Raw genomic sequence first — 26,870 nt, 5'->3', positions numbered from 1 at the left:
CCCCATGATCCACTGCCACAGCCGCATATTCCGTCTCCAGCTTTAAACAGCATGCAAACTGGCATCCCACTTCACACTTAACTCCTCTCACTTCCTGCCGTGATATGTCACATGCGATCACCGTTATTATATACTTTAAGCTTTAAACCTACAGTAACCTCCTCCATTCAGTCTGTACCGCCGATATTATAGCATTTAATACTGTTAATTCTTCACGGCCGTCTGTACTGTATACACTGAGTGTGACTGGGAGACGTTGGTGCTGAAGGGGGAAGCGTTAGAGTTGCCAGGCTCACAGCTGGAGAGCTACTGTGCACACCAGGGTGACTCTTGCAGCTGCAAGGTTGCATGCACATGTCACATCGAATCACACAACACCACATCTCTGTCAGTGCACTCGGGACACATCTGCCTAGCTGCAAAAAAATCAAGTCAGGCAAACCAAAGAAATAGTAAGATATTTCTCCCCTGATTTAGGTTGACATTTCTAACTCAGCCTCTAACATTTCTCACTTCCTGGGGAAGGCCATAGAGCTTTACTGTACCTTATGCCACAGTTGTGTGTTCATATAACACTTTAGTTGCTTATTTGCACTAACTAGCTATTCTAGGAGACAAAAATAGTCTCAGACTATCATCTCAGTATATTTCTTCCTAGCGTCTCGCCTGTCCTTTGCCTTGCAGGTTAGTTTCATCTTCCTCTTTTTTAGTACAGCATATGTTCAGCATGTGTTGTCATGGTTTTCAATGCCACTGTTTTGTTTGTGTGTGTGTGTGTGTGTGTGTGTGTGCGTGCGTGTGTGTGTGTGTGTGTGACCAACACACCTTTGGTTGGCCATCTAATTGCCAGGCCGCTTTTCCAGCTGACAAATCCTTCAAACTGACTTTTCAGTCAAGAGTCTGTCATTGTGATGGAGACTTTGTGTGTAAACCCTTCTAGCTGGGGTGTATCCATTAATTTGTCTGCCTGCTTGGTGTCTTATTTTATATAAATAAACACTCACTGATGCTCTCTAAATATTCTAATAATGAGATTTTTATGATTTGCCTTCTGTTTTCCCTCAATGTGTTTTTTCTACATCTAGTTAGACATTACTTACTGTGTGTTTCACCCAGTGACCCATGAGTCTTGTTTGGCTGCTATCCCTGCCATGTAATTCTGTAACACTGATACCATAAATGCAAGGTGCATTCAAGTAGGAGGAGCTGCCCATTACACTAACTAAAGGTTAACTAAAGCCTTTGAGAGAATGAGAAACAGGTCAGACAACTCTTTCTTTGTATTTACTCTGCCTTTGTGTTTACTCTGCTAATGACGTTTCAAAAAGCTATTTCACATTTTGAATAGCCTTTTTTCCCTCCTTCCCATCAAAATCTGCACGTGTTTATATATTTGTGCATCTCTGCTCAGTGATCCAGTTTGTGAGCCAGAGAGGTATTTCTCCAGTGCCACAAATCACAAGTATAGCACAAGGCACATTTCTGGGAGTTTCTTTGTCACACATAGCAACCATAATGGTGTGTCGCTGGATTGGCCAGCTCAGACCCTCAGCTTTTGTGTCTACCTATCACACAATAGCAGCAGTGCTTTTTCCCACCATGGGTGTGATAATGAAGACAAAGATGAATTGTCCTTTCCTTGGTGCACTCTGTATTGAGAGCATAAAGACGCTGAACCTCCCCATACACTTGAATGAACTTTTTTTTTTTCCAACACAGTTTCAGCTTTTCATTACATCTAATGGCAGATACAGCAGTGAGCCTTTCTCAAATACATCAATTACACTGATAAATGTTATCATCTTTAATCATATTTCAACACCATTAATCCATGTGTGGTTTTGTTGCACTACTATTACTACAACTATGACCTCAATTACTAGGCTACTTTGTCTGAACTCATAGGGAATGATTTATAGTTTATGAAACATACCATAGCGTCTCTCTTCTTAATCTATCTATAAATATTTGTGCTTATTCTGTTATTGTTCTGTTAAACTGAGAAGTTGGCACACCCATTTAGTGTCATTAAGATGTATTTAAAATGGACCCATATAGTTTATTAATCTCATGTATTTTGTTATATCTTAAGGAAGCAGACATGTTTGACTGAGACTGAGCTATTACTGTGCGGCCATCTGAAGGACTTGTTTAATCGGAGCTGATTTACAGCCAATTGTTCTAAAAAAGAAATCCCTCCTGTTTACATGGCCCATGCTGTCGCAGTGATTCATTCATTATAATAACGTATTAGCTGTTCCGTCAGAGCACAACACATTTTTCAGCATTTGGGCAGTGCTGCATACCTCACCCCCTAAAGAAAAGCAAGGCTGTGCCTAAACATGAAAAACAAACTTGAACAGGTCAGAGAATGTCAAACATTCTGTTAACCTGCAGCAGTGTAAAATAAACCAACCCACCTGAAAATAGTTCAGTGGGGCATCGGGTTTCCCTTGTTTTACTTAAGCATGCAGGTATTCCCAAAAAGGACCAAGTTACAAGTCTTTTGTCCTGTGATAGTTGCACATATATTTTCCCATAAAAACTGAGGCCACATTCAGTTGAAATCATTGGACTGTTGCATTTATTTTGAGCAACACTAATGCAAAGAGGTAGAAAACTAAATGCCAAAATATGCTCAAAGTATTGTGGAGGGATGTTGATGATAATATGACAAAGAAATATTTCACAGTCAGGTGTTGTCTTGAGAATATGATATGATTTAGCTGTATGGATTCAGAGCTCTGAACAACCCTGCGGTCGCTGGTAATGTGTGAAAACCTAAAACCTCCTGTCTGCTACCATGGAAACAGAGAACAAGACAGATGGACTGGGTGCTCAGGTTTTAGACTGAACATGAGGAAGGAGCAGAGACACGGAGATGAGTCTCACCATGTCGCTGTGAGCAGCTGTGAGATTCTGTCACTTCCTTCTCTGCATGTCACAATAATAACCTGTTGGAGCAGGTTGTGTTTCTACTCCTGTAGCATTTCTTCTTCAACGAAGACAATGGGAAGTTATGGAGGTAGCCTACATTAAATTGCTCCCATTGCAAAGGAGGGCTTTTTAAATGTTGTTGTATGAAATACATAGGCTATGTGTGTTTGTGGTAATTATGTTTTGTCTTGCCAGTTTTTCAGTCTAAAACCAGAAGATGTAATCAGCATTTCCTCTCATATCAATTCACACCGTACCTGGTTGTCACAGATAATAATTAGCCCACATGGACTAGGACTGCACATCAACTCACTGAGTAGCACATGTTTCACTGTAAAAAACATGCTTTGAGACATATAACACAAAAATAATAAGTCAACTGAGACCGTACAGATACAATACATTAGCCAATTTGGTTTAAAGGAGTTCATTTTAATGTGGACTTTTACTTCTGCTACATGACCAACATTGGCATCAACAACCGTTTGTTAAACGGTCTAGAAGAAACAATGTGAGTTCAACACCAAACTTAAAGCAGAAGTAAGCGGAATATTTGTGTTAATATAAGTCTTAAATAGTTATATCTTCCGACGGCAATCACTTACATAGAGTGTTTGGTCCGAAACACGGGTCTGTCAGTCACTCTGCTCTGCTGTAAGCCGAGGAGAAAACGTCTTGTATACTTCCTTGTATCCTACAACCTTTATCCAATGAGGAGAGAGAACGGCATGAAGGGCTGTGTGTGCAGCCAATGGATGTGCGTGAATGTGGTGACGTAGGGACGAGGACCAATAGATCCATGACGAGGGCGGGGGCTGCTAACTAACGAAGTTAGCCAAAACGACCGGATCGCTTACTTCTGCTTTAAAGGGGAACTATGCAAGTTTGGCCCCTTGTTCGCTGTTTTGGTCGCTTTTTTTCTCTACGGAGCTCCATTTCGGAGTCCATATTTTCACTGTCGTAAAAACTCACCGCTAACCCTCCTCCCTTCAAATTTTGTCTACTCACCAAGAGCTGTGAAGGTAACAGTGTTAGCATGCTAACTGGCTGTTTCATCACTTTCTGGTGGCAAGTGTGGCATTTGGCCAAGACATGGCGTAGGGTCGATTATAACATCTCTTACAACCTCTCATGTAAACGCATTGGTAGCCAAGACTCTTGTCAAGTGACAATCACCACCACCTGCTCCTGGCAAGAAACCATCTTCTCTCTGAGTCTTAACATCAAACCTCCCCTATACTGATGAATATTACTATCAAACATCAGAATGGGGAGAAAATGAGCATGATTGTTGGTGGCTTGAATATTTCTGAGACAATATAAGTATTGCAAGATATCAAGTAGAACATCTTGGGGATTTGGGAGGAGATTAGCGCTTGTTGATTTGGATTCCATAGATCACACCACCAGTGAGCCTTTTTGCCAGTTTAACCCTTAAACTACAATGCGGTTGTTGATATGTAGCAGTAGCATAGGCCCCTTTTGGCCCGCAGAAGCTCCAGTGTGGTCTCATTCTCACTCTCAAAGCACATTACGTATTCAGCCATACACAGTGTCAGTGCTCTTCGTAGTGGGCTGTAGCCAGTCTGAGTCACAGCTGGTCCAGAGGGTGCCCGTCACAACACTGGCAGATGGCCTCGTGGTGCCCCGGGCCAAACCCACCACAATCAGCCCTTAGTGTCATTTCAGTGTCATTTGCATCATGGACAGTTATCAGTTCTTGACCGGCCTGACACCATCAATGAATGCAGACCCGTACATGCAGCAATAGTGAAAACAGGCTAAATCCGTACATGTACGTGTACATTGATGTTCTACGCCCTATTCAAAGATCAGGTTTCAGCTTTTAGGCCTTTATTTCCTTGTAAGTGTTGTTGAGGATGATGCTGTTCCCTTTAGCTATATTTTTCATCGTAAAGTTATATAGTCTGACCACGAGGTTAGAAATGCCAGGTCAAGTCAGTTGTTTTCATATTAAGTGCAGAAGTTATCTCTTGGCCCTTTTCATATAGACCGTACTTTCTACAAAAATATTTACAGAGGCCCTTATGTTCTAAGGTATAACAGGTAGAATTTAGAAACCTCAGGCTTAGCCAGGCTGTGTGGGGGCCAATCAGACCCCCACTGATGATCTATTTAAACAAAGTGTGTAGTGTCTTGTAATGTGTAACACTGGCTAATGTTCTCCCGAAAGCACACATTGTTGCAGGACAATGAGGAGCTGTTTTGTTACCGGACTTCTCAAAGGGATGTGTTTGTATCACAGATGTGTGTAAGTGTATAAATCGTCTGGTGCTTCTCAAAAAAGCAAGTAACAAAAAATAAACTAATGTCCTTTTTTTTCCCATACTAAAAATGAAAGGCAGCCTCATGGGAAAGAGGAGGATGAATGTGAAATTGTGCCAGTCCCTCAGCAGAGCCTATTGTTGTTGTTTCAGCACAGCAGTTATAGTCTATAGACACATTGCAGTTACGTAATCCCCTCTTGCACTCCCCCTGCCCCCTTTCCCCACATGAGATACAGCTGTCGTCTGTGTGCAGCAGAATCACAAAGACAGTTTCTCTTTTTCTTCTTTAAATGGATATTGAGGTAGTTCTTTTACTTGGTGACAGGCCCCAAGTAGTGCAGCTTCTGCAATACTGTGGTATACACATTCAGTGAGGTCACCAGGACCACAGCATCTGTTAACACAAAGCTGTCACTGACTGTGTTACTCACCTCACTCTAGTATGTAATGACAACAGCCCTGAAGGGACAATTAATTTGTGATCTATCTTTTATTTTCTGTATTTTGCTTTAAATTTACATCGTAAAGCTCTTTAGACAACAGTTGTGTATTCCATAAACCTTATCTCCTGTCTTTTATGCACACACAATCTCTGGGCAGATCACAACAAATCAGCCTCAACCTACTTCAGGTAGTCTGTACCCATTGCCTTTGAACACAACACAGGGCAGGCACATCAGGTCCTGCTCTCTATAGTGTTTTACCACACACCATGCTGCCCTGATCCTGCACCTGAGATCCATTTAAGGCAGGAGAAAGTCCCAAAATTGCCTCTTGTAGTTTCTCAGTGGGAAGCTACTATAGCTACAGCTGGAGGCAAAATGGGAGGAACATGGGGATGTGCTCCTGCTCAGGTTGGCTGAACATGGGCCTGGTGGAGCTGCAGTGAAGAGCTGGTCTAATGTAATGCAGTTAGTAGTTGGGGAAGTTTTCTCTGGTTGCCAAAAAGTTTAAGTCAACCTGAGGCAAAGCTAAAGTTCAGCACAGCTGGCTATTAAGCCAAGCATGTTCAGCTTTAGTCTTTTCACGATTTTACAAATGAGTACCTGTTCATACTCAAGTGGCTCTCATTGTCAGGTTTTGACAAGTGCTTAGCATGTCAGAGCATTTTAGCTCAACTGAAGGCCTCATTGCACCAGCGCTGGGAACACATGCCACACCTACAAAATATCCAATCACCTAGGGTGGTGATGTGCGCTTACCATAAAATGAGACACGCATTAGTCAGTTTACTTTTTTTATTTTGCATATTTAACAAACTTGTGCATTCCAGATTTTTTACAAAAAGAAACACAGCTTGCTTTCTGAGCATTCACAGGTGACCAGAGCAGAGCTACAAATCATGAAGTGTAGGTCCCTCAGTTGTTTCATGACACCTTGAGAGTCAGCCGCAGCAAAACAGGTGACCAGGAACTTATGCCGACATTGAGCCACACTTCCTCACTACACCAGAGCGACATCTAGCCAAGTGAGTGGTGTGTGTAGTTGGACAGCCAATGTTTTGTCAATTAATAAGTTCTGCAACTTGGAATACATAGTCAAGAGATTGAAAAAAAGAAAAGAAAAGGCAAGGCTTGTGAAATGTACAGTGAACAGGCAGACGTCTTCATGATGACTCCGTCTTCTCCTGTTCGATGGCTGCAAGGAGGAAGAAGAAAGAAAGATTGCATCATTAGCACCAAACCAAGTTAGCCACTGCAGCTACTTGAATGCTCCAGATTAAGACAAGTGGGAGAGGCACGTACTTTCTTTGGTTGGCAATGTGTTTTTCTCTTGAGTCTCTGTCTTCTTCAGCTTGGTCTTGTCAAAAGTTGTGACTTCCTTGATGTCAGGCTTGTCAGACATGTTTGCAGATGTTCTGGAGAGACAGGAAACCAGGCTTTGTTAGTCACGGTCGTCTTTTAAACAGTTCAATTAACCCTCACATGGGGGACTAATTATAAGTCTAATTTAAGAACCTGCAAGGCCATTTACAGACACAATATAACTAGGGCTGAGAATACTTTTAAAACCTGTAAATGTATAAATATGCCTCGTGTCCATCTCCTGATGTGAGACAGGCTTTGTCAGTCAGTGTGCAGCTGAGGGACCACCGCCCTTTCAGCCATCTAGACAGGCACACCGGGCTCAACTCCTGCCAAACCGCCCCCCTCCCTCCTCCTCCTCCTCAGAACAATGAACCTGGGAGTCCATGCAACACATGCCGACTAACACAGATTGAAAAAACTAACTAACGGCAGACCACACACACCACAAAGCCGAACGGTGACGCTTTATATCCATCTTTTTCTTATTTAATCCAACTATTGCGCAGCCGACACCGTTTGATGCTGCGCCAGGAAAACGTGAGGCGATGGAGAAGAAATGTAATAAAACTCGATGCAACCGGGACTACAATCTTTCAGCCGAGCTAAATTAAAAGCAGGCTCGGAAATAAACTCGAGTAGAAACGCATACACACTCACCGGGGTTTATTTAACTGGTCAGAGAGATGGTAGGATGGCGGTCTAGTTGACGCAGCGGCAGAGTGATATCGCTGGCGTCAATCACACTATAAGTACTGCGCAGTATGCAAATAGCTCCCCGACGTCACGCCCACTGTGTCCAAACGCAGCTTTTGTAAAAACGTATTTTTTACATATAGAGTGATAAAATCTAAAGAAAAAATGCACTCAAAGCGATCGATTCACAGATGAACACAAACCAAGTTTAAAAGTGTGAGCATTTATTTGACCAAAAAGAAATAACTGCGTTTGTCAACAGCGACCAGCTGTGTCGAATTAAGCGGATGAAATCAAGTCTAGTGGGCTTCTCCTGTCACGAGAGGAGGCCTGGGTGTCATCATACCGGTTGCAGATGTCTGTTGTTTTCATACAATGAACAAAATGTGGGCTATAAACTGGTTAATGAGTGGGGGAAATAAGTTTTAAGTTTACCTTGCATACTGTGCCCTTTTAAAACTGTATCAGTGGCGACACCATGTGGGGAACTGAAGTAGCCTATCTAACTCACACAGGCTCAAAGTAAGATGGGGACCTAACTGGAAAAGAAAACATGCAGTGTGTATTCAGGAGGATTTCTATCACTGTTAAATATTTAGAATGTGTAAAATCTCACCAGTTTCTCTCTTTTTTTTAAAATCAAGATATGAGTTAGGTTAGTCAAACACAACACACATTGATGAATGACTTTGGAGTTAACTCTGCCCATATATAGAGTGAATTTCCTCTTTGTAGGTTGCACTTCTCTAGGGTAGATGGAGACCAGATAACACACTGAAACATCCACATATAGAAAATCACACATGTTTAGAATAGATTTATTTATTTGGCAGTATTTGTTCATGCATTACAAGAAGTTCAGTAGTCTAGTATCATTGTAATCAGCAACAGTCATGAGATCATCAGTTCTCTTGTATTGTAGAATGATATAGGTGATGATGGAACAAACAATGGGTTTACATAACATTGTCCACATGACATATGTATAAATTACCCCCAGACAGTCATTCCGATCCCTGTCTTGCTTCACTTGGTGGTGAAGTATTTTAGATATGTCTTGTTGTATATCATCTGATTGTCCACTCGGACGACGTTCCTCAGGTTTTGCCAGAACCAGGGCTCTGCGGCCGCTGTTCTCGGCCACTCTACAACACTTTTCCCACAGAGCCTCCTCCTCAGATGCAGGAAGTGAGAGTGCTGTAGGACAGGCTCCAGCATCAGCAGCACGATCACATCCACATTTTCATCCAGAAGTCTTTGGTGGGCCAAATACATTGCCAGCCTGAAAACCCCGGTCTTGACGTAGCCCTCGGTTAAAACAAACAGGGTCTTTCGACTGTATCGGATGCTCTGATTGAGGTTATCCAGCAGTGGGACTCCTGGGGGCCAATCTCTCTCCTCCAGACACAAAGGAAGAGACTTCTCCCCTTCCTCTTCCAGTTTCACCCGCAGATTTTTCATCACCCACTCAGAGACATGTGGATCGCTGGTGTCATAAGTAACAAAGACATCATACACACTGCCTGTTGAGTCCAAGGAGCTGTATCCCTTCAACTTAGCTTTGATATAATGTATTACATAGGAAGCATCCCAGTAAAATAAATTAGCAACAGTTGCTACAATCATAAAAGAAAGAATGAGACAGGTTGTGACAATGTAGAGCAGAAATGCTAGACCGTCATTTACACACTGGTTAATGTCAAAGTATATCAATGCTTGACCATTCTGGTTTGCTGGTGCATGACATGTCACTTTAGTGGTCAGTCTTGGGATATTGACTCCACTGTTTTCAATCCACAGAATGAAATCTAGTATATCGCAGGTACACTGGAAGGGGTTTCCCTCCAAGAACAAAGTCCGAATCTGGATGATTTGGTTGTTAGGTTTTGACTGGAAGGTGGATTGATTGATGGTGGTCAGTTTGTTGTTGCTAAGGCTGAGAGTCTTAAGGCTTCTGGGAACTTGTGTAAACCCAATGTCCAACTGGGAAATGTGGTTCTGACTCAGGTCAAGAAAAGTCAAAGTCTGACTGATGTTTAAGTTTATACCTGTCACGTTAGATAAAGAGTTGAAGCTCAGGTCTAAAATTTGAAGCTGATGGAAATACTTCAGTGCGTCCCAGTTGAAGTCAGTAAGGAAGTTATGGCTTATGGATAGCGTGGTGAGGTTATGTGGCAGATATTTATATACAATCACTGGAATCTTTGTAATTTTATTTCTAGATATATCTAAAGTGGTCAAATTAATAAGATTAGTAAAAAGCATGCTGTATGTGCCATCCTTTTCTTTCCAAAGCGTCCCGAGATTATTATCTGTAAACTGCAGTTCTGATAATGATTCGCTGTACATCTGTTTTGTCGTTAATGTGGAGATGGCATTGTAACTCATGTTCAACACTCTCAAAACAGGCAAATTTTTAATAAAATTCAAATTATGCGTTATTCCATACGCTTTAAAATAATGTTCATTATAACTGAGGTCGAGTACTTGTAGTTGCTCTAGTTCTTTGAAGGCGCCATCATAAGCTAGATCAATCCTATTGAACGACAGGTCCAGGTATGTCAGATTGGGCAGCAAGGAAAATTCTGTGCCATTAAGTGCTGGTGAAAAGCCATTTCTGGAGAGGTTGAGACATGAAATATTTCCATATCCATTGAACTGCTCTGGAGAAATGTAGAACAGGTTGTTTGAGCTGAGGATTAGCACTCGACCTGATTCATAGCATTCTTGCTTGATAAGGCTGTGTGATAGCTCATAGGCAAATTCCTTTGGATGAGGTTTTACAAAAGGTGGAACAGAAAGGCCTGGTCTTTGATTGTATCCCCCACTTGGGAGTGGGGGATTTTCCGATTGAATGGGATACAGCCTGTTTTCTCCGAGGTATATCATTTTCAGTCGGGTAAAATTGCTGAATATGGTGGAATCACAGTGAATAATGAAGTTGGTACCTAAATTCAGTGCAGATAGATTTTTGAGCTCGTACAGTGGGGCGAGCGTGCCTGGTCCAATATTCTGGAAGACCAACCCCTGCAAATGCAAAGTTTTCAGTGAGGCAAGGTTTGAAAACTCTTGTGAAAGACTTAACGTTATAGGGTAGGATTTGAGAGCATAGTTGAAAGAGATATCAAGTTTTTCTAGCTTGTGAAGGTTATTTAGAAATGTTGCGCTCTCAGTAATTGTATATAGCAAAAAGTTAAACGACAGAAACAATTGTCTAAGCTTGCGCAGCTTCTTAAACCAGAGGGGATTCAGAGATTCCAGTGAGTTTCCTGCCAGATGTAGTGTCTCAAGCTGTGTTAGATTATTAAATGCATCAGGATGGATATTAAGTGAAATGTTCGGGCAAGGGACACAGGGATATGGAGCCGTCTGACATCTCGGACAGTTCCCTTGTATTTTTAGGGATTTTAAATGATGTAAATCTCGAAAATCTTTGTCAGATATGTACTGTATTTGGTTAGAACCCAGCTTTAACACCCTTAATGATTGTGGTAATCCTTTGGGAACGTGGGTTAGGTTGTTAAAGGACAAATCCAAAGCCTCCAGTTTGGTCATAACTGCAAAAACACCATCTGTAATATTCATAGGTTTCCAACAAGGATTCCACGAGTAGCAGTTTTTGGATAACAACAGTTTTGTCACGTTTGTTATGCCCGCAAGGCTCCTGTTATCCAAGGACGTAATGTTGTTACTGTTCAGGTCAAGGATTTTCACACTGAGGCTGAGATTGCTGGGAATTTGTCTCAGGCAATTGCCTGACAGTATCAGATGTTTCAGCCGTGTCAGATTTTTGAAAGCGTCTGCAGCAATGGTGAGTCCTGTCTTCTTGTTTGCCCACCTGAGATTGAGTGTTGTCAGATTCAGAAGCTTAGAAAATGAATTTGCTGAAATATTAGTGATGACATTTTCTGATAAGTCCAGCTCAGTTGTATTACTAGGTAACTTGTCAGGCACTGCATGCAGGTGGCGCTGTTTACAGTCAAAGACGACCTCAGAGGTATTGCAGACTCTCACATCACAAGGGAACTGCGGTGACATCCAAGCAGGTTTACATGCAGCAGGCTGGATCTCATAATGGTAAAACAGACAGAACAGCAGCAGGTGCATCCAACATATGAGAGCCTGTAGATAAATAAAGTAAGTCATTTGAAGCAACTTGTAATATGTCACAAACTTTGTGTAATGTAAAAGGATCGAGTGACTTTTTTTTCTTGTCAGAATACAATAATTTGAGACAGTTTCTCTGAGAGAGTGGTCTTTATATATATACTTTCAGCATAAATTATGGAGACAAAATCCATAGTCATATTAAATGTATACCTTTCAAAGTTACAGTCTGATCAGGTGGAATGATTACAGCAAGCAAAACCAGGTTCAGTGCTGATATGTACATTTGACTTTTTAAAAAATGTGAATGATTCCCTTTGAAAGCTAATTTTTTTAGAAAGGTGCCACCAGTATCCAGCAGGTGGCAGTAGTCTGTAAGTGAAGTAACCCTCTCTCCAAGCTGCTCATTTTATTTTGTCACAGTTACAAGTTACATTAACCTTTTACAGGAGACTGTAAAGACCGTTGCCAAAAGTGAATTTGTGAGATAATAGTATATTGTAAATTTATTACAGTTTACACTAACCACCATAAACCGCTGGTCATACCAAGTGAGACTGTGACAGTAAAATGATCTATTGCTGAAGATTTCATCTTCTTTTTTAAAAATTGTGTTAAGTAAACCAGTCTGTTATTTTTTGGATTATAAGGATGATAATAATTCAAGGATTATAATATCACTCTAACCTCAGTCTCATTTATTTTTCCATCGGTAGGTCTAAGGTTGTCAAAATTAATAGATAGTATCCCATATACGTATATCCTGTATGGACTTTCATCGCTTCACTGACATCGTTTTGACAGATATCAAAATAAGTACAATATGGCTTCATTGACCTGAAATATTATACATTTCTTATGAATCATTCTAGACACGTTACCGTATTTGCCGTGTGTTTAAACTTTAGGGTTTGTGCTACAATTTAAAATATAGCTGTGAAGAATTTTGGACAATGTTTAGCTGGACAATGTAAGTCTATAATAACTAGTCCATGAGGGGATCATTAACAAGGGTTAACAGTTGCCCTATAAAAATGAACAGTAAGAATAAAAACATAAGTGATACAGTATCATGAAACTTTAATGGGCTGTATTCATTTCACACTCCTTAAATGGATCAAAAATGCAAAACAGATTCCAATTAATAATTTGAATAATCAGTTAAATCAATTCACACAAAGTTAGTTCAAGGATTATTAAATGTTATAAAGTCCATAGCACAAAATGACAGAAGCACATCGCAGATAATATCACAGAAACCACATGCAGGTAACAAGTAACTCAGTGACATGCTCTGACTAATAAGTCTGATAAATAACACGTAAGTTGATCATCTATTCTGCTTGAAAAACAAACAGATGAACATGTATTGATGAAACTCACCATTGTGCATGTATTGTATTGTTGGAACGCTGTAGTCTTTCAGGTAAAAATTTAAACAGAATCCGTTGAAAAAACCCTGCCTGCCTCGTCTGGCATTGTGTCACCAAAGGCCAAAGCCTACTTATTTTCCGTTTTCTTCATTTTAAACATACAATATGCAAAAATACAACAACAACACAATCTCCTTGTTGCTGAAGTGAAATGCAACAAATTGGATGGTCCAGATAACAAGACCTCAGGCAAAAGTACCATACGAAATGAGGAAGTACATGTGTTTCATTTCCCTTTTTCATGACATGTTGGCAGTTTCCCTGTTATCTCATACTGTTGAAAATGGAAATAAAACGCATTCGTTGAAATGGCAAGTGCCAGCTAGTTCCAGTAAACTGCATTTAAAATTAGGACATGATTTAGTCATCAATCTAATACAATAATTTGATTTTAAAATGTACATTTAAATGGTGAAATATTCACACATTATAATTCATATACATATGTACATTATTACATAATATTGCAATATATATTCCCGATTTTCTTGTATTTACAGAGTCTCTTTGAAGAGATTGTTGTATTGTTTGTGACTTTCAGTTGCTAGTACACTTCTCAGGGTAAACCAGAAGTATGCCTGCGCTTGAGGGTTTGTCGGCCACTGCAGCACAGACCGCTTGTACAGTCTCTTGCGCAGTCTGAGGTACTTTGAATTGCAAGGTACTTTCTCCAGGAAGATGAGAACGATGACATCATTTTTTTCATCCATCAGCCTCTGGTTGGCCATGTAGAAAGCTGTCTTAAAGTTGCCGCCTTTGATGTATTTGTTGGTGAGGATGAACACGGTCCTCTTGCTCCGGTGGATGCTCTGGGAGAGGTTGTCGATCAGGGGACAACCAGGGATCCAGTCCCGTTCCTCCAGGCACAGCGTCAGGCAGTGGTCTCCAGAGTGCTCCAGATGAACTGACATTTCGTTCATCACCCACTCTGTCACGGCAGAATCCTCTTTGTCGTATATGACAAAGGCATCATAGACGGCACCCGGGGAGCGCAGACGGCTGTAGCCTCTGAGCTTGGCCATGCAGAAGTGGTAGATGTACCAGACGTCCCACAGGAAAAGATGGCTGGAGATGGACAGGGTCAGGAAGCTGACGATAAGGGAAGTCGTGAGGATGGAGAAGATGATTGAAAGGTAGTTGTGCTGGCAGGCCAGCAGGTCCACTGAGATTACAAGATGACCTATTTGTGCCCCTGGTGTAGCACAGGTCACATCTGTGGCTAGTCTGGGGATAGTCACTGTGGTCTTGTTGAGCCATTTGATGAACCAAGTTGCATTGCAAGAGCAAGAGAATTTGTTGTTGTGCAGAAGCAGCATGTCCAAGTGTTTGTCAACCTCATCTGGGAAGTTGGATTGCTCAATGTGCTTTATGGAATTGAAACTAAGATCCAGATATTTTAAGTTGCTGGCATCTTTGAGGAAATCTGGCTCAAGTTTTACTATTAGATTTTTATGTAAAACGAGTTTCTTGAGAGATGTGCTACAGGCTGACAGCATCTGTGGAACAGTAGTTAAACTGTTTATACTGAGATCTAAAACTTCCAAAGACTGGAGGAGTTGCAGTTTCTCCCATTTAAAGGATTTTAGTTTGTTGTTTTTGATGTAGAGCTCAGACAGCTTGTCAGGCAGATTGCTGAACACTTCCTCTGGGATGAAATCGAGGTTGTTTTGAGAGATGTCGAGGACAGTCAGATTAACCAAGTTCTTGAAATACTTGTAATATTTGGTGTTCCCATCTCTCCACAATATATCTAACCGGTTATCTCTGAACTCTAACCTCTCTAGAGATTGGCTCACAAGCTCTGTGTTAGTGGAAGTAGAGATCTTGTTATGGTTCATCATCAGTATCTTAAGATTTTTTAAATTCACAGTGAAGTTAAGCATGTGGGTCAAGCCCTCAGATTCAAAGTAATGATTGTTGTTGCTTATATCAAGGACAACCAGACTTTGCAGCTCTTCAAATGCAGTGGAGAAGAGCAGGTCCAAGCGATTAAATGAGAAGTCTAGATATTTTAAATTTTTCAGATTGGTAAATTCAGAGCCATTCAGACTTTGGCTCATCAAGTTTCCAGACAGATTGAGGCATCTCAGCTCAATCAGATTCAAAAATCTTGAATGCAAGAAGAATATATTGTTTCTACTCACATCCAGGGTTTTGCCAAAGCGACTGCACTGTCTTTTAACAAAGGAGGTAACAACTCCAACTTCTTTATCTTTGTGTTTGCAGCTGCGTGCATATTCATCATATCTGAAGTAATGAATCTCTCTCACTTCCTTACTTCCTTGGTACTCAGCACCAGCTGACATCGGAGACCAGTTCGAGACCTCCGCTCCAGAAAAACCAACCGCATCTTGGCTCTCAGAGGGGGAAGATATCTTGTTGTCAGACAGGCTGATTATTTTAAAGCTTTTTAATTCCATCAAAATACTGAGGTTTGTTATTTTAATAAAGTTTGTACCCAGATCTAGAACCTCCAGGTTTGTGAGAGATTTTAAAGGAGCGATACTCTGTGTCAGTAGCTCCTGAAACACAAAACCCTTTAATCTGAGAATTCGGAGGGACTCAAGTTTGGAGAAATTGCAACTAAGTATCAGTGTCCGAGGATACAGCTGAAGCTCATAGTTAAATGAAAGGTCCAGTTCTTCCAGTTTACCCAGGAAAAGTGGGAATCTGGTGACTCCTATATCTTTTGCCAAAAAGTTTGATGAGAGATCAAGCACCCTCAGCTCTGGTGTGTTGGTAAACCACTCGGATGACACACACCTCAGAGAGTTGCTGTGCAAGCGGAGCGTCTTTAGCTTTGCTAACATTTTAAAAGCTGCTTTGCTGATTTGTAGTGGTGAATTATTTGGGCATGGGGTACATGGGAAAGGGGCGTTGTAGCATCGAGGACAGTTTCCACTAATATCTAGAATCTCAAGGTTAGTTAAGGTTTTAAAATCCTCATCAGTGACTTTGTCAATATTATTATTGTATAGATACAGCATCTTCAGACTTGTGGGTAGTTGAGTTGGAATAAAAGATAAGTTATTTGATTTCAGAGACAACAAAGTTAAATTGTTAAGATGTGAAAACGTACCGATCTCTATATTGTAGGAGGTGTTACAGGGATTACGGTAATAGCAGTTTTGACCCAGGTAAAGTGTCTCAATATTCCCAAGCTCAGAGAAGTTTGCTTTATAAATGTCATAAATGTGATTCACTTCCAAACTCAGCAGGACCAGATTTGAAGGCAGGCCTTTAGGTATACTGGGCAGTTGATTACCATCTAGATAGAGTGCACGCAGATTCCTCAGGTTTGTAAAGGTGTCATCCTCTACTGTCACACTCTGAGTGCACACGTGGTCTTTGGGGCCAATTTTGATCGGCACACAATTGCACCTCATGTCGATCTCAGTCAGGTTCTCCAGACCCTGGAAGGAGGAGGAGTTTAACTCAGGAATATGGTTGATGGTGAGAGTCAGATTGGTAGTCTCTCTGGGGATACCACTTGGGATTTCTTTGAGGCTCCTCTCAGTGCAATCCACTGTCACAGCACTCCCATTGTCGATGTCACCAACATCACATGGCAGAGTTTTGGGGTACAAAACGGTAGCTGTCGATATGCAGAGGCAGCACCACAGGGCCAGCAGTGCCACACACATCTGTACAGCAACAGAGGTGGTTCTCTGAGAAATATATGCAGGTGAAAAGTCAGTAACACATTTACATTACAAGAAAACACTCATATTACACTTGATTGAAGTATTTTGTGGCACAGTGCTGTTTTATACTGTACTATAAATCCTGAAAATGGCAGCAAGTGTTTGTCTTTGTAATACAACCAGGAATTTCCATCAAAATCTAATTTTCCACCTCTGGTTTTGCAGCCCTTGTGATCAAATCTAAAATACCATGTCACACCATAAGCGCAATTTTAAATACAGCACAAAACGTATCAGTGAAGATAACTGATAGGCCTACTCACCGAGTGGAGAAGCATTGTTCATGTGAAAGGTGGAAAAGAGGTCCTGCTATGAGTCCTGTTGCACACTAGAATAAGTGTAACATTGATTTCTAAGTGACATGATGAAAGTAACAGGTGGCTGGGTTAACCCAGTAGGTGTATAATTAGCAAGCATCACTTCCCTATTGCCACAAACCGCAAATCTTCCATCCAATATGGTTGACTGATTGTTATTTGTAGTAGGACACACACACACACACACACACACAGTAATAAGAGTAACATGAAGTTGTGGCCTTAAGATCGCAAGGCTGAAGGAGTGTAGCCTCTTTCTGTTTTAGTGGCTGCATTATAGCCTAATGGCACAGCTGCAAGAGCTGTGGGTAACTCAGTGGCCATCACCCGTGGAGAGAGTGGTTTCATTTCTGATTATCCTGCAGGGGAATGTGAAACTCATGCTTGAGGTAGGGTCTACTGTATACATGCACACCATGCTATTCTGGCACCAGGCAGCATCTTGTCTGCTTTGTGACTATGTTCCACTCTCTATGTATGTTTGGGCTTTTATTTGATGGACCACATGCAGGATTTGTTTTTATTTCCCTATGAATCAATCTGATCAGCATTTTGCACAGTAAAACAGCATGATGACAAATTAGCTTAGCCATGATATCAGTGTGGCTCCGAGCAAGGCAAAGTCAGCCTGTCGCTCCACTGCTTAGCTCCAGACCAAAATATCTCTACAACTATCTTGCATTGAAATGTTGCACCGACATTGATTGTCCCCAGTGGATGCATGTGAAACACTGTGGTTATCACCATATTTTCTGTGTCATAATTTGAATTTTTCCAACTGTGACCTGTGACCGCAAGACAAAAAAATATTCCCATCTGCCTCAGCTGTTCTTTGTGTTTTATGCTAATTAGCAACATTGGCATGCTGCTGACACAATGGTGAACACTCGGGAGATCACCTGCCAAAACATCTGCATGTTAGCATGCTAATGTTAGCATCTAGACCAAAGCACAACTGTGTAGCCTCATGGCTGAGGACTGTCAGGAGGAAGCAACATGTGCTAGACTACTCTCACACATAACATTGTGCAAACACTCTCTCCGGCACCATAAGTGAAATGGGCCCATCGTCATCATTAATGCAAAGCGCACACATTACCACCACCCAGGCATGAGCAAATGGTAAAATAATGAATTATTAAACATAGTTATACAACTAGACATGGGTCAAGCAACTTTTCTGTATGAATAATGCAATTTAAGGAGCAAACGTGTACAGTCTTGAAAAGTTTCTGTCAGCCTCTGTTCTGTTTCAAAGCCTCAGAGATCGACTGAAATGAGAATTAAAATGAGGAACTTGCATTTGTTTCACACATGCCAAACCAAACACAAATAGACAAAAAAATAATTTGGAATGAGCCTTTTTAAAAGTTTTAATCTTTTTTTAATGATGTTGACAAAAAATAACAGGAAAGTACTCAGTGTTCATGTGTAAAGTATTCATTAAATTAAGGTGAATCCAGCAAATGAAAAAAGTCATATGCGGTACTTTTATTAGATAATGTCTTGTCCTGTGCAATGATTTGTCTACAGCTGTATATATGCATTTCTTCAACATAATATATATTTTGACAATTTATAAACAAGGTACTAATAAGGTTGTAATAATCTACATGGTAAACCCCTAATATAACCAATAAATCCTTAAAATAATCCCTATTATTTAATATTAGATAATATACTTTAGAGGAGGGTTGTTTGCTTCTTAGAGGCCTTAATATAATCTATTTAAAACTTTAATGATTCATATAATTTTATTTTTAATTTACATAATAAAATACTGTATACACAAGGCAAGATTTTTTTTCACAGCAGTTTCACATTGGTCGTTAAACCCATGTCTCTTATGTATGGCTTTAAAATCAATAATCGAGACAAAATAACAACAGTTTATTTGTTCAGCAGTGTTTTCAGTGAGTGAGTTAGTGCGTTTATAATAGCAGACATGGTGGCAGAGTGATGTGTCAATGCATTCACACTTTGGTCACTGGGGGAGCGTCCTGAAACCGCCTCTGCAGCTTTCAGCAGGCACACGTAGTTCATGACGACCTCGTCCACCTTGGCCACCACCTCACGCCGCTCCCTCTCAGCGCTCAGGCCTTCCACCAGTGACATGCAGGCTTGTGTCAGGCAGCAGAGTGTGTGGAAGCTGTGCGTCAGAGTGAGCAGTAACTCCTCCGGACTGCTGTACTCTACGGCCATCTGACTGCAGGCGCTGCTCAGCACTTTGGCCTGCATGAAAAGCAGCTGGGCGTACGTCTCCATGTCAGCCTCGTTGACCTCGAGCCTTTCGCCTTTGGACGAGCGGCCGACGCTGGAACGCAACACGCCGATCATCTCTAAGGCATCCTTCCGTGCAATTGCGAACCCTGTGTGAAGACTGTAGGTTTTTCCCTTCATTGAATTTACACGAGCCAGCCTTGCTTTAAGGCTCCTGTCATTGGCAGCAGCGGCCTTATTACTCTGCTCAGCTTTATGGTCTGCTTTCTGCTTTTTCTGCTTCGTGTTTCCCTCACGGCTGAAAGAAACCGAGCTGACGGAGGACGACGCGTCCGAGGGCATTTTCCTGCCTCCGTCGTCACCGTCAGCGTTTGTCTTTCTCCTGAGGAAGCAGTGGCTGAACGGTCCACGGCACCTCCACGTACCTGCGTCTGGCCTCGGTGCTGTTGAGTCTGGCAGCAACAGGGAGGCTCCTCTAAGCACCCCTCTACCAGATGAATTAGATGCGACTGAACCCTGGGAGAAGCTTTTGGGTAAGGTTTTGGAGGCGAATATCCTCTGTACTTTTGGGGCGTCTTCAGACTGGAAATTCGGACCACCACTTTTCCCTGTAAGCGTGGCTTTGGTTTTCTCTAACAGTGCTTCTAAGCTCTTAGAACCTGGCATTATGGTACTCCAGCTCCTCCTGAGCATCCGGACCCCGCGTGGCTTCCTGAGGCTGCCTGTTGTTGGGTCACATGAAGATCCGCTTGCGGGGGATTCCAGGGCATGTGAGGTGGGTTCGGGGCTGACCTGTGTACGCCGGCTGGGCTCTGTGCTACTTCGTAATGATGATGGTGACATGGTTTTGGTGGTGATACTGGTCTCATTACAGAGAGCTAAAGATGACTCTTCCCCAGCCTTCTTCAGCTGTGTGCAAGCTACACTAGGGGTAGTAGTAAAACAAAGAGACCTGTTAAGCATCTCATCTCATCTTCAACTGTAAGAAAATGCTTTGATTAATTAGGCAGTGCATAACTTCATGAATCTAAAATTACAGAAAATACTTTTTTTTGGTGGAATTCACATACTTATTTAAGGTAGATACTTTCTGAAAGGTTAAATGGATGAAAACAGCAAAAGTGACATTTAAGCAAATAATTTGACATTTCGCAAAAAAAAAAGAAAAAGCATACTCTTTGATACTGAAGCACCATCTGTCCACTCAATATAAATCTAACCTGTGTCTGAATATGAAAAAATCAGCCAACTAGAACCTTTATTGCTAACAAATGAACACATTGTGTTTCATTTGTTTTATCGACACAGAAGCTTAAGTGTGAAAATTGAAGTAGCGGTTTTTACAAAAGTTCATACTATTCTGACGACTTCTGGTGTGGAGCACAGAACTTCCTAGAGAGTCTGCTGGTTACCGGTCAATGTTACAGTGGAGACAATACAACAGGAAGCCACTACACATAACTACAAAGAAACCACAACCTGATTTTTTATCTTTACATATTTACACTTCCCCCTGTTTTTAAACAAAAAAACTATGCTAGCCGGCTGGTGGTTCCAGCTACAGTTTATTTATCTGTTTATTGGTTGTCTATTGTCCTATTGTCTTAAGTGTTCCTGTTTGAGCTCTTGCAAACCCTTTTCCAATGTGGTTTCCTTCCACAAATGGCAAATAAACTGACTCTGACTCTGACATATGGACAGATGTGAGAGTGGCATCAGTCAAGGAAGTGAATAAGTCTATTTCCCAAAATGTAACCTCTAGTGCCATCTAGGCAGGAAATTATTTTCTAAAAAAAAAACAAAAAACGCCCCAATAATGTGCAGCCATCCCTAATTGTGCAAATCAACCCAAATGATTGAAATATATTCCATATTTTCTTGTAATGAGCATCTTTCTTAAAGGTCCCTTTTGCCACTTTTATCCACAGACACGGACACAGACACAGACACAGACACAGACACAGACACAGACACAGACACAGATAAGAGGCAGCTTCCTCCTGTCTAGTTTTACCTGTGGTTTCTTTTATCTTGGGCATCCTGTGACTGCCGTCCCGTGTGATAGTGAACCCGTGCTCGGCGCTGGTAGCTGCATGGATCTTCCTCAGCAGGGTGGCGTCCATGGGATGGCCAACCTTCCCCTGGCCCGGAGGCCCGTAAGCTTTCTCCTCAGCTGTTACGTAACTCAGCCCCTTGAGCGAGGACTCTGACAGTACATGCATATTGTCTGTGGCACAAAGGGGGGAATCCATCGGGGTGGCACAGCTGCTGCTGCCCGTGCTGCAGCCGGCATCTATGGAGGAACACTGTGAGCTTTGGAGGGAATGAACGCCCTCGCTCTGTATGGACGACATGCGTTTGCTCACGTGGTATTCATACAACCGCGTGACGTCTTGCTCCGATGCTGGGATCTTCATTTGCTGCTGCTGCTGCTGCTGCTGTTGCTGCTGCTGCTGGCTGTCCTGGTAAGTGGCATCTCCATCTGCAGCGATGGACGCTTTGGACGGGGAGCGTAGATGGGCATTTAACTTTTGGCTTCTTTCATCTGAGTCCTGCTTCTCTCCCTTCTCTGTCAACCTGTCTGCGTGGGAAGCCTGTGACTCATTCACACATTCTGGAGAGAGATTGTCTGCCATTTTGATTGCAGGCGCTCTCGGCTGCAATTTTTGATGCCTGTCTTTTAAGTGAGTTCGCCCCAGATCAAGTTGATTCATGTAATAGGAATCTCTCACAGTGAAAGCGTTATACTTCCCAACAAGATGAGGGGCCTCCTCCTTCGATGAGTCTTGAGAGGTTGTGTGCAATCTATCAGATGACTCGCACGTATCTCCTCCTTGCATTCTGCTCTCGACCTCCCTCTGTTTTCCTCTCTGCCTGCTCATTACTGATCCCATGTGCATCTTAGTGAAGTATTCACTCACTGATTTTATTTCCATCGTCTCTGGCTCCATCTCACCACCGTCTGAGTGGAATATCTGGGAGGAGGCGACTGGGGAGGATTTGGCCTCATCCTCCTGGTGCTCCTGGGGGTTGTACTGCATAGCTCCTGCTCCGCCATCGCTCTGCGCAGCCACCTCTGTCTTCTCCTCTTTGGCGGGGTGGTATCCCTCCGTCGTGGCTACGTGCATCCTCAGGTGGCTCTCCGAGTGTCTCTGAGCGCTGGCCAGCTCGGAGCTCTCCGTCATCTCGGAGGAGTTTGTCTCGTTGCCAGAATCTGAGGACTCGGGACTAAATGCTCGAGATATTTCTACACCTGTGTGCCACAGAAAGACAAACACCTCATTAACAACTCCATCTGAGTCAAATGGAAAATATCACAGATTAGTGAGTCGAACATAATCAGTGGTAGTGTAATGGCAATGCAGATCAACATGTGAGTGAGGAAACGACTGAATGAGTACTGACTACACTCCATTTAAGATTGAGATAAAAATTAGCATCCATAAAATATTGATAGAGAACTGTCATAATAACCTATTATAGATGGACATTTAACATTGTTCCTGTCTTTTTGATATATGAGCAACAAAAGGTTGACATTGTGCAATGTGCAACGGAGAAAGCAAACAAAATGTTGACAAAATGAATGACAGTGTAATGAACACAGCTGTCCAAAATGCTCAAATGAATGAAGAAATACTCACACAAATGGAAACATAGAACAAAATGGGCTTTATTGAAAAAAAAAGCAACAACAACAAATCAAAAGTGAATGGCTGGAACATGTGTGGTGTTAATGGATGAACGTTACAATAGTGTAAGGAGAACCTGTGCTACTCTCTGACTGTGCCGGACTCTGTTCCTCAGATGCAGCGAGGGCCTCGAGTGCCTGCAAGGTGGACACCACCGCATCGTCCAGAGGCTCCCCCTGGCCCTCCGCTCCGTGGGTGGGCACTGAATCTATGAGAGAGACTGGGATATCATTGCGGGCCCCCTGAGCCCGAGTCCCGGCCCCTTGCTGCTCCTCCTCATCAGAGCTGTCCCTGAAGCCAGGAGGAGGAGCAGCGATGGCCAGATTAAGAGAGTGCAGCAGCACGTCGTTGTCCTCCTCGTCATTTCCCTCCGGCGGGGGAGGGAGGGAGGTCAAGTCAATGATGTCATCGCTGGATCCTGAGAGTGACAGTAATGTAGGCTTGTCAATGTCACTCATCACCATGTCCTCCTCGCAGCTGATGTCATCCTCATCCTCCGCGTCATCCGTCGTCTCTGCGTAGCAGATATCGTGCAGCAGCGGCTCCTCGATGCACTCAGCAGTGCCGAAGATTTTTGTGGAGTACTGATAGCCATCCCCGTCTTCTATGGCATCCATCATCTTATAGTCCTCCTCCAGACGCCTGTACATGGGGCTGTGATTGTCTAGAATCTCTGGGCCTTCATCCATCAGTCTCTGGTAGCCCAGATTTTGGGGGTTTACGCCGTCTAAGGGGGGATCTCCGAATATGAAGGAGACCTTTGCACTCCTGGAGGGGTCTTGGGATTTGGGCCTTGGGATGTTGAGGTACGTTTGAGAACATGGGATTCTGCAGCACTCCGCCCTCTCTGCCATGTGAATCGAGTGCTGGGGCTGGTGGATCTCAGTTATGTAAACTGGTTGACCTTCACATCTCCCATGGTCGAGGTATTCACACTCCTGGTCAGAATAATCCTGGCTGCACCTCTGGTTGTTTCTGTCTTCATATCCCTTATGGGGTGTGCTGTATGTACACTCGATGGCCTGATAGTTCTGCTTTATTCTCCCCATCTTGCCTGCAAAGAGGAACCAAACAATGAAACAAGTCTATTTAAATACAGCATGTTTTTTTGATGAGTCACTGGATTCATTTCAGACGTACTTGTCTCAATATTATCTGCTTTTTTGGCCACATTGAAGATGGAGCGCCGTGAGTCCACCAGTAATCTATAGTAGCCAGCAGTTAAACACGCCAGATTCATTGCATCAACAGACTCCATTAACAGAGTGATGGGCTGTGAAAAAGACAGATAAGCACATGACAGTTAGTACAAAATAAATGGGAGAGTGGGTCTGTAGAATGAGGTTGCAATGTTTACTGAACAGACTTGGTGTTGTTTGGGTGAAATATTCACACAACAGCACCAGTCAGCAGCACAAGCTTTTGTACTAAAAAGGGCAGAAGGCTTGTTAACCTTTACGTCCAGGACGTGTAGTTCCACTCTAACCCTGTTCTCATCCTCCGCGTACATCTCGATGCGGTTGACATGACTAAAATCAGCCAGAAGCGCCACCAGGTTTGTTTTGGTGTTAATCACATGACTGATGCCATACTTAGGCCCCACCAGCAATGTCACTTCTGTGTGCTTCTCGCCTTGCTGCAAACAGGAAGATAGTATTAACACTCATCTCACTGGATGTGAAGAAGTGAACACTTGGCCTATGTGTCAAACGGCTGTTTCACACACTAGCTGCATAGCTTTACTCACAATGAGTGTCGATTTAAACACCCGCCCTCCATATAGCCTCAAGTCGCTGAGATACTTGAGATAATGGACTTTGGCCTGCAGGGCAGTCAGCTAGAGAAGGACAGAAACAAGAGACATAGGGTAAGAAATAACCGTAAGAAATCAAAGGAGCGTTTCACAGAATAAATTTCAACTCATTTAAAGAAAGGTGATATTGTCTAGTCAGACCTCATCATTGTTTTGAAACTTAACACTCCACTAGGTGGTAGTCGAGAGTCTTTTCATATGTGGTGCAAAGCAGAGAGAGAGGGGTATGATGTGAGATACAGAGAGAGAGACAGGGGGTGGTGGTTGAGGGGGGTGAAGACTCTACCTTTTTACCAGGTGGAACCAGGTTCTGGTTGGTTTTGAGGATGTGAGTGAGGGCTTTTTTGATGTTCTTCTCTTTCATGCTCGACAGCACTGCAGGGGGCAGGAACAACGCCAGACCCCACTCCTTCCTGCAGACCCACATTTCATAAAGATTAAAATAAAGGTCACTCAATCACTATGAAAATTTTCTTTTCTCCTCATTCTTGAGCGAGTCATCGACCGACTTCATCTCGGGGCGATGCATCGATCAAATGACAGGGTATATTCAGAATTATCGACTAACTAGGAGGGATGTATCTTCTGGCATTGCAGCAGAATAATGCAACTGAGTTCATTATTATTTGATTGAATAACAGCATTCTGGATTAGTGGTATCCTCTAGAGCTGGAATAAGTCCTTTGAAACAACAAAATGGCTCTGTAGATGGAGAGACATGAAGTTGATCCCAGCAAAGCATGATGCAGTGTGAAATCTAATCTACTTACTCTATATACTTCAGGGAAACTTTCTGGGACTGCTTGGTATTGATGGTTAGAATATACATTTGCAGAGCAGCCAGGCGGAGGGCCGTGTCGTATTTCAGCTCTGACCCAAATCTTTCCAATACCACATCATTACAGCTCTGGAGGAGCCAGAGATGGAGACAAGGGGAGACAGAGACAGAGAGAGAGGTTACATTTCAGTCTTCTAATCATGAAATGCAAGACAACAACACACCTACAGCAGCCATGTGTTTTCTGAGACCAATATTACAGACTTAAAAAAAGACTAGCATGACAAAAAAAGGACATTTCACTTCCCCAAAAGCTATTACGTGTCATCTGCATCTGCTGATAGTCACCTGAACATAGAGGTACTCAAACGCTACTGCATCTCTCCGAAGTAGGTCCAGGGGATCCTTTGGGACAAAAGTGATGCGGAAAAAGCACTTCATCTTGTGTGACCCTGGCCTCTGTGTCACCTAGAGTCCAAGCCAGAGACAAGGAAGGTCCCATTTAGTCATGATGTATGTGCCCCCTGCAAAATGTCTCATCACAAGTGCTTAGACATTTTTCCAAGACAGTTATTCATGTAGTTTCTTCTTTAGATAAATTGAGTTTATGTGGCCCAAGTAGCTGCTGTTTCAATAGAGTGGCTAACTGAAATATTATTAATATTATATTCAAATAAAACAAACATACAGTACTTTGCATGCACTATTTGATCTGCTCATTAAATATGCAGCTAAAGCCAGGAGATTGTCAGCGCGGAATAGAAATAAACAAACAAAGAGTAGAAACAGGGACAAATTTAAATTACCTACACATCTGTAAATATCCCTTCTCAACATATTTTTGTTGTTTAAACAATTTAATAAAACAAAGTTTAAAAAAATGCTTCTTTGAGGAACTAATACTCTAGGCTGAAAGTAGTGACTCCCTATGGTCCAGGATGTAAGCTGCATTTAAATCATGCTACAAGCTGGGATGTCCTTATGCTTGGTGGGTAGAGCAGGCGCCCCATATGCAGAGGCTATAGTCCTCGCTGCAGCAGCCCCAGTTCGATTCCACCGTTGGTCCTTTGATGCATGTCA

At 42.4% G+C, this 26,870-nt stretch overlaps 4 protein-coding genes across 10 annotated transcripts in view; all 4 read right to left on the bottom strand.

The window, feature by feature from the left end:
- Window positions 1–6,449: 6,449 nt before the first annotated feature.
- On the bottom strand, window positions 6,450–7,754 carry tmsb4x (thymosin beta 4 X-linked). Its single transcript, XM_085765658.1, has 3 exons — window positions 7,691–7,754; window positions 6,971–7,083; window positions 6,450–6,863 (listed from the first exon to the last, which is right to left on the bottom strand). Exons 2-3 carry the CDS (start codon window positions 7,068–7,070, stop codon window positions 6,832–6,834), a joined length of 132 nt encoding a protein of 43 aa, XP_085621784.1. The 5' UTR covers window positions 7,071–7,083; window positions 7,691–7,754; the 3' UTR covers window positions 6,450–6,831.
- A 928-nt stretch (window positions 7,755–8,682) lies between these two features.
- On the bottom strand, window positions 8,683–13,418 carry tlr8a (toll-like receptor 8a). The gene is made up of 2 exons (XM_085765650.1): window positions 13,217–13,418; window positions 8,683–11,848 (listed from the first exon to the last, which is right to left on the bottom strand). The coding sequence occupies exons 1-2, from the start codon at window positions 13,217–13,219 to the stop codon at window positions 8,753–8,755; spliced, it is 3,099 nt and encodes a 1,032-aa protein (XP_085621776.1). The 5' UTR covers window positions 13,220–13,418; the 3' UTR covers window positions 8,683–8,752.
- LOC146965081 (toll-like receptor 7) lies at window positions 13,387–17,320 on the bottom strand. 2 transcript variants are annotated; one of them, XM_085765649.1, is made up of 2 exons: window positions 17,234–17,320; window positions 13,387–16,934 (listed from the first exon to the last, which is right to left on the bottom strand). In XM_085765649.1, the coding sequence occupies exons 1-2, from the start codon at window positions 17,246–17,248 to the stop codon at window positions 13,761–13,763; spliced, it is 3,189 nt and encodes a 1,062-aa protein (XP_085621775.1). In that variant the 5' UTR covers window positions 17,249–17,320; the 3' UTR covers window positions 13,387–13,760. The 2 variants fall into 2 exon arrangements, with proteins under 2 accessions (XP_085621775.1, XP_085621774.1); XM_085765648.1 differs by having other exon boundaries at window positions 13,645–16,910; window positions 17,234–17,292.
- A 1,324-nt stretch (window positions 17,321–18,644) lies between these two features.
- The window catches only part of LOC146965080 (FERM and PDZ domain-containing protein 4-like), a 42,219-nt gene continuing 33,993 nt past the window's right edge, over window positions 18,645–26,870 (bottom strand). For all 6 annotated transcript variants that reach the window (XM_085765644.1, XM_085765641.1, XM_085765642.1 and 3 more), the window contains 9 exons: window positions 26,139–26,258; window positions 25,783–25,919; window positions 25,299–25,425; window positions 24,947–25,036; window positions 24,653–24,835; window positions 24,340–24,472; window positions 23,276–24,253; window positions 21,522–22,760; window positions 18,645–20,427 (listed from right to left, as the gene is read on the bottom strand). In XM_085765644.1, the coding sequence (XP_085621770.1) occupies window positions 19,178–20,427; window positions 21,522–22,760; window positions 23,276–24,253; window positions 24,340–24,472; window positions 24,653–24,835; window positions 24,947–25,036; window positions 25,299–25,425; window positions 25,783–25,919; window positions 26,139–26,258 (4,257 nt within the window). In that variant the 3' untranslated portion in view covers window positions 18,645–19,177. The remainder of the gene's footprint in view (window positions 20,428–21,521; window positions 22,761–23,275; window positions 24,254–24,339; window positions 24,473–24,652; window positions 24,836–24,946; window positions 25,037–25,298; window positions 25,426–25,782; window positions 25,920–26,138; window positions 26,259–26,870) is intronic.

Source organism: Trachurus japonicus, chromosome 21 (genome assembly GCF_045865225.1).
Source record: "Trachurus japonicus isolate A0001 chromosome 21, Traja_1.0".
NCBI lineage: Eukaryota > Metazoa > Chordata > Actinopteri > Carangiformes > Carangidae > Trachurus > Trachurus japonicus.
Note: the sequence above shows the minus strand (reverse complement) of the source record. Positions and strands in the feature narration are given on the sequence as shown.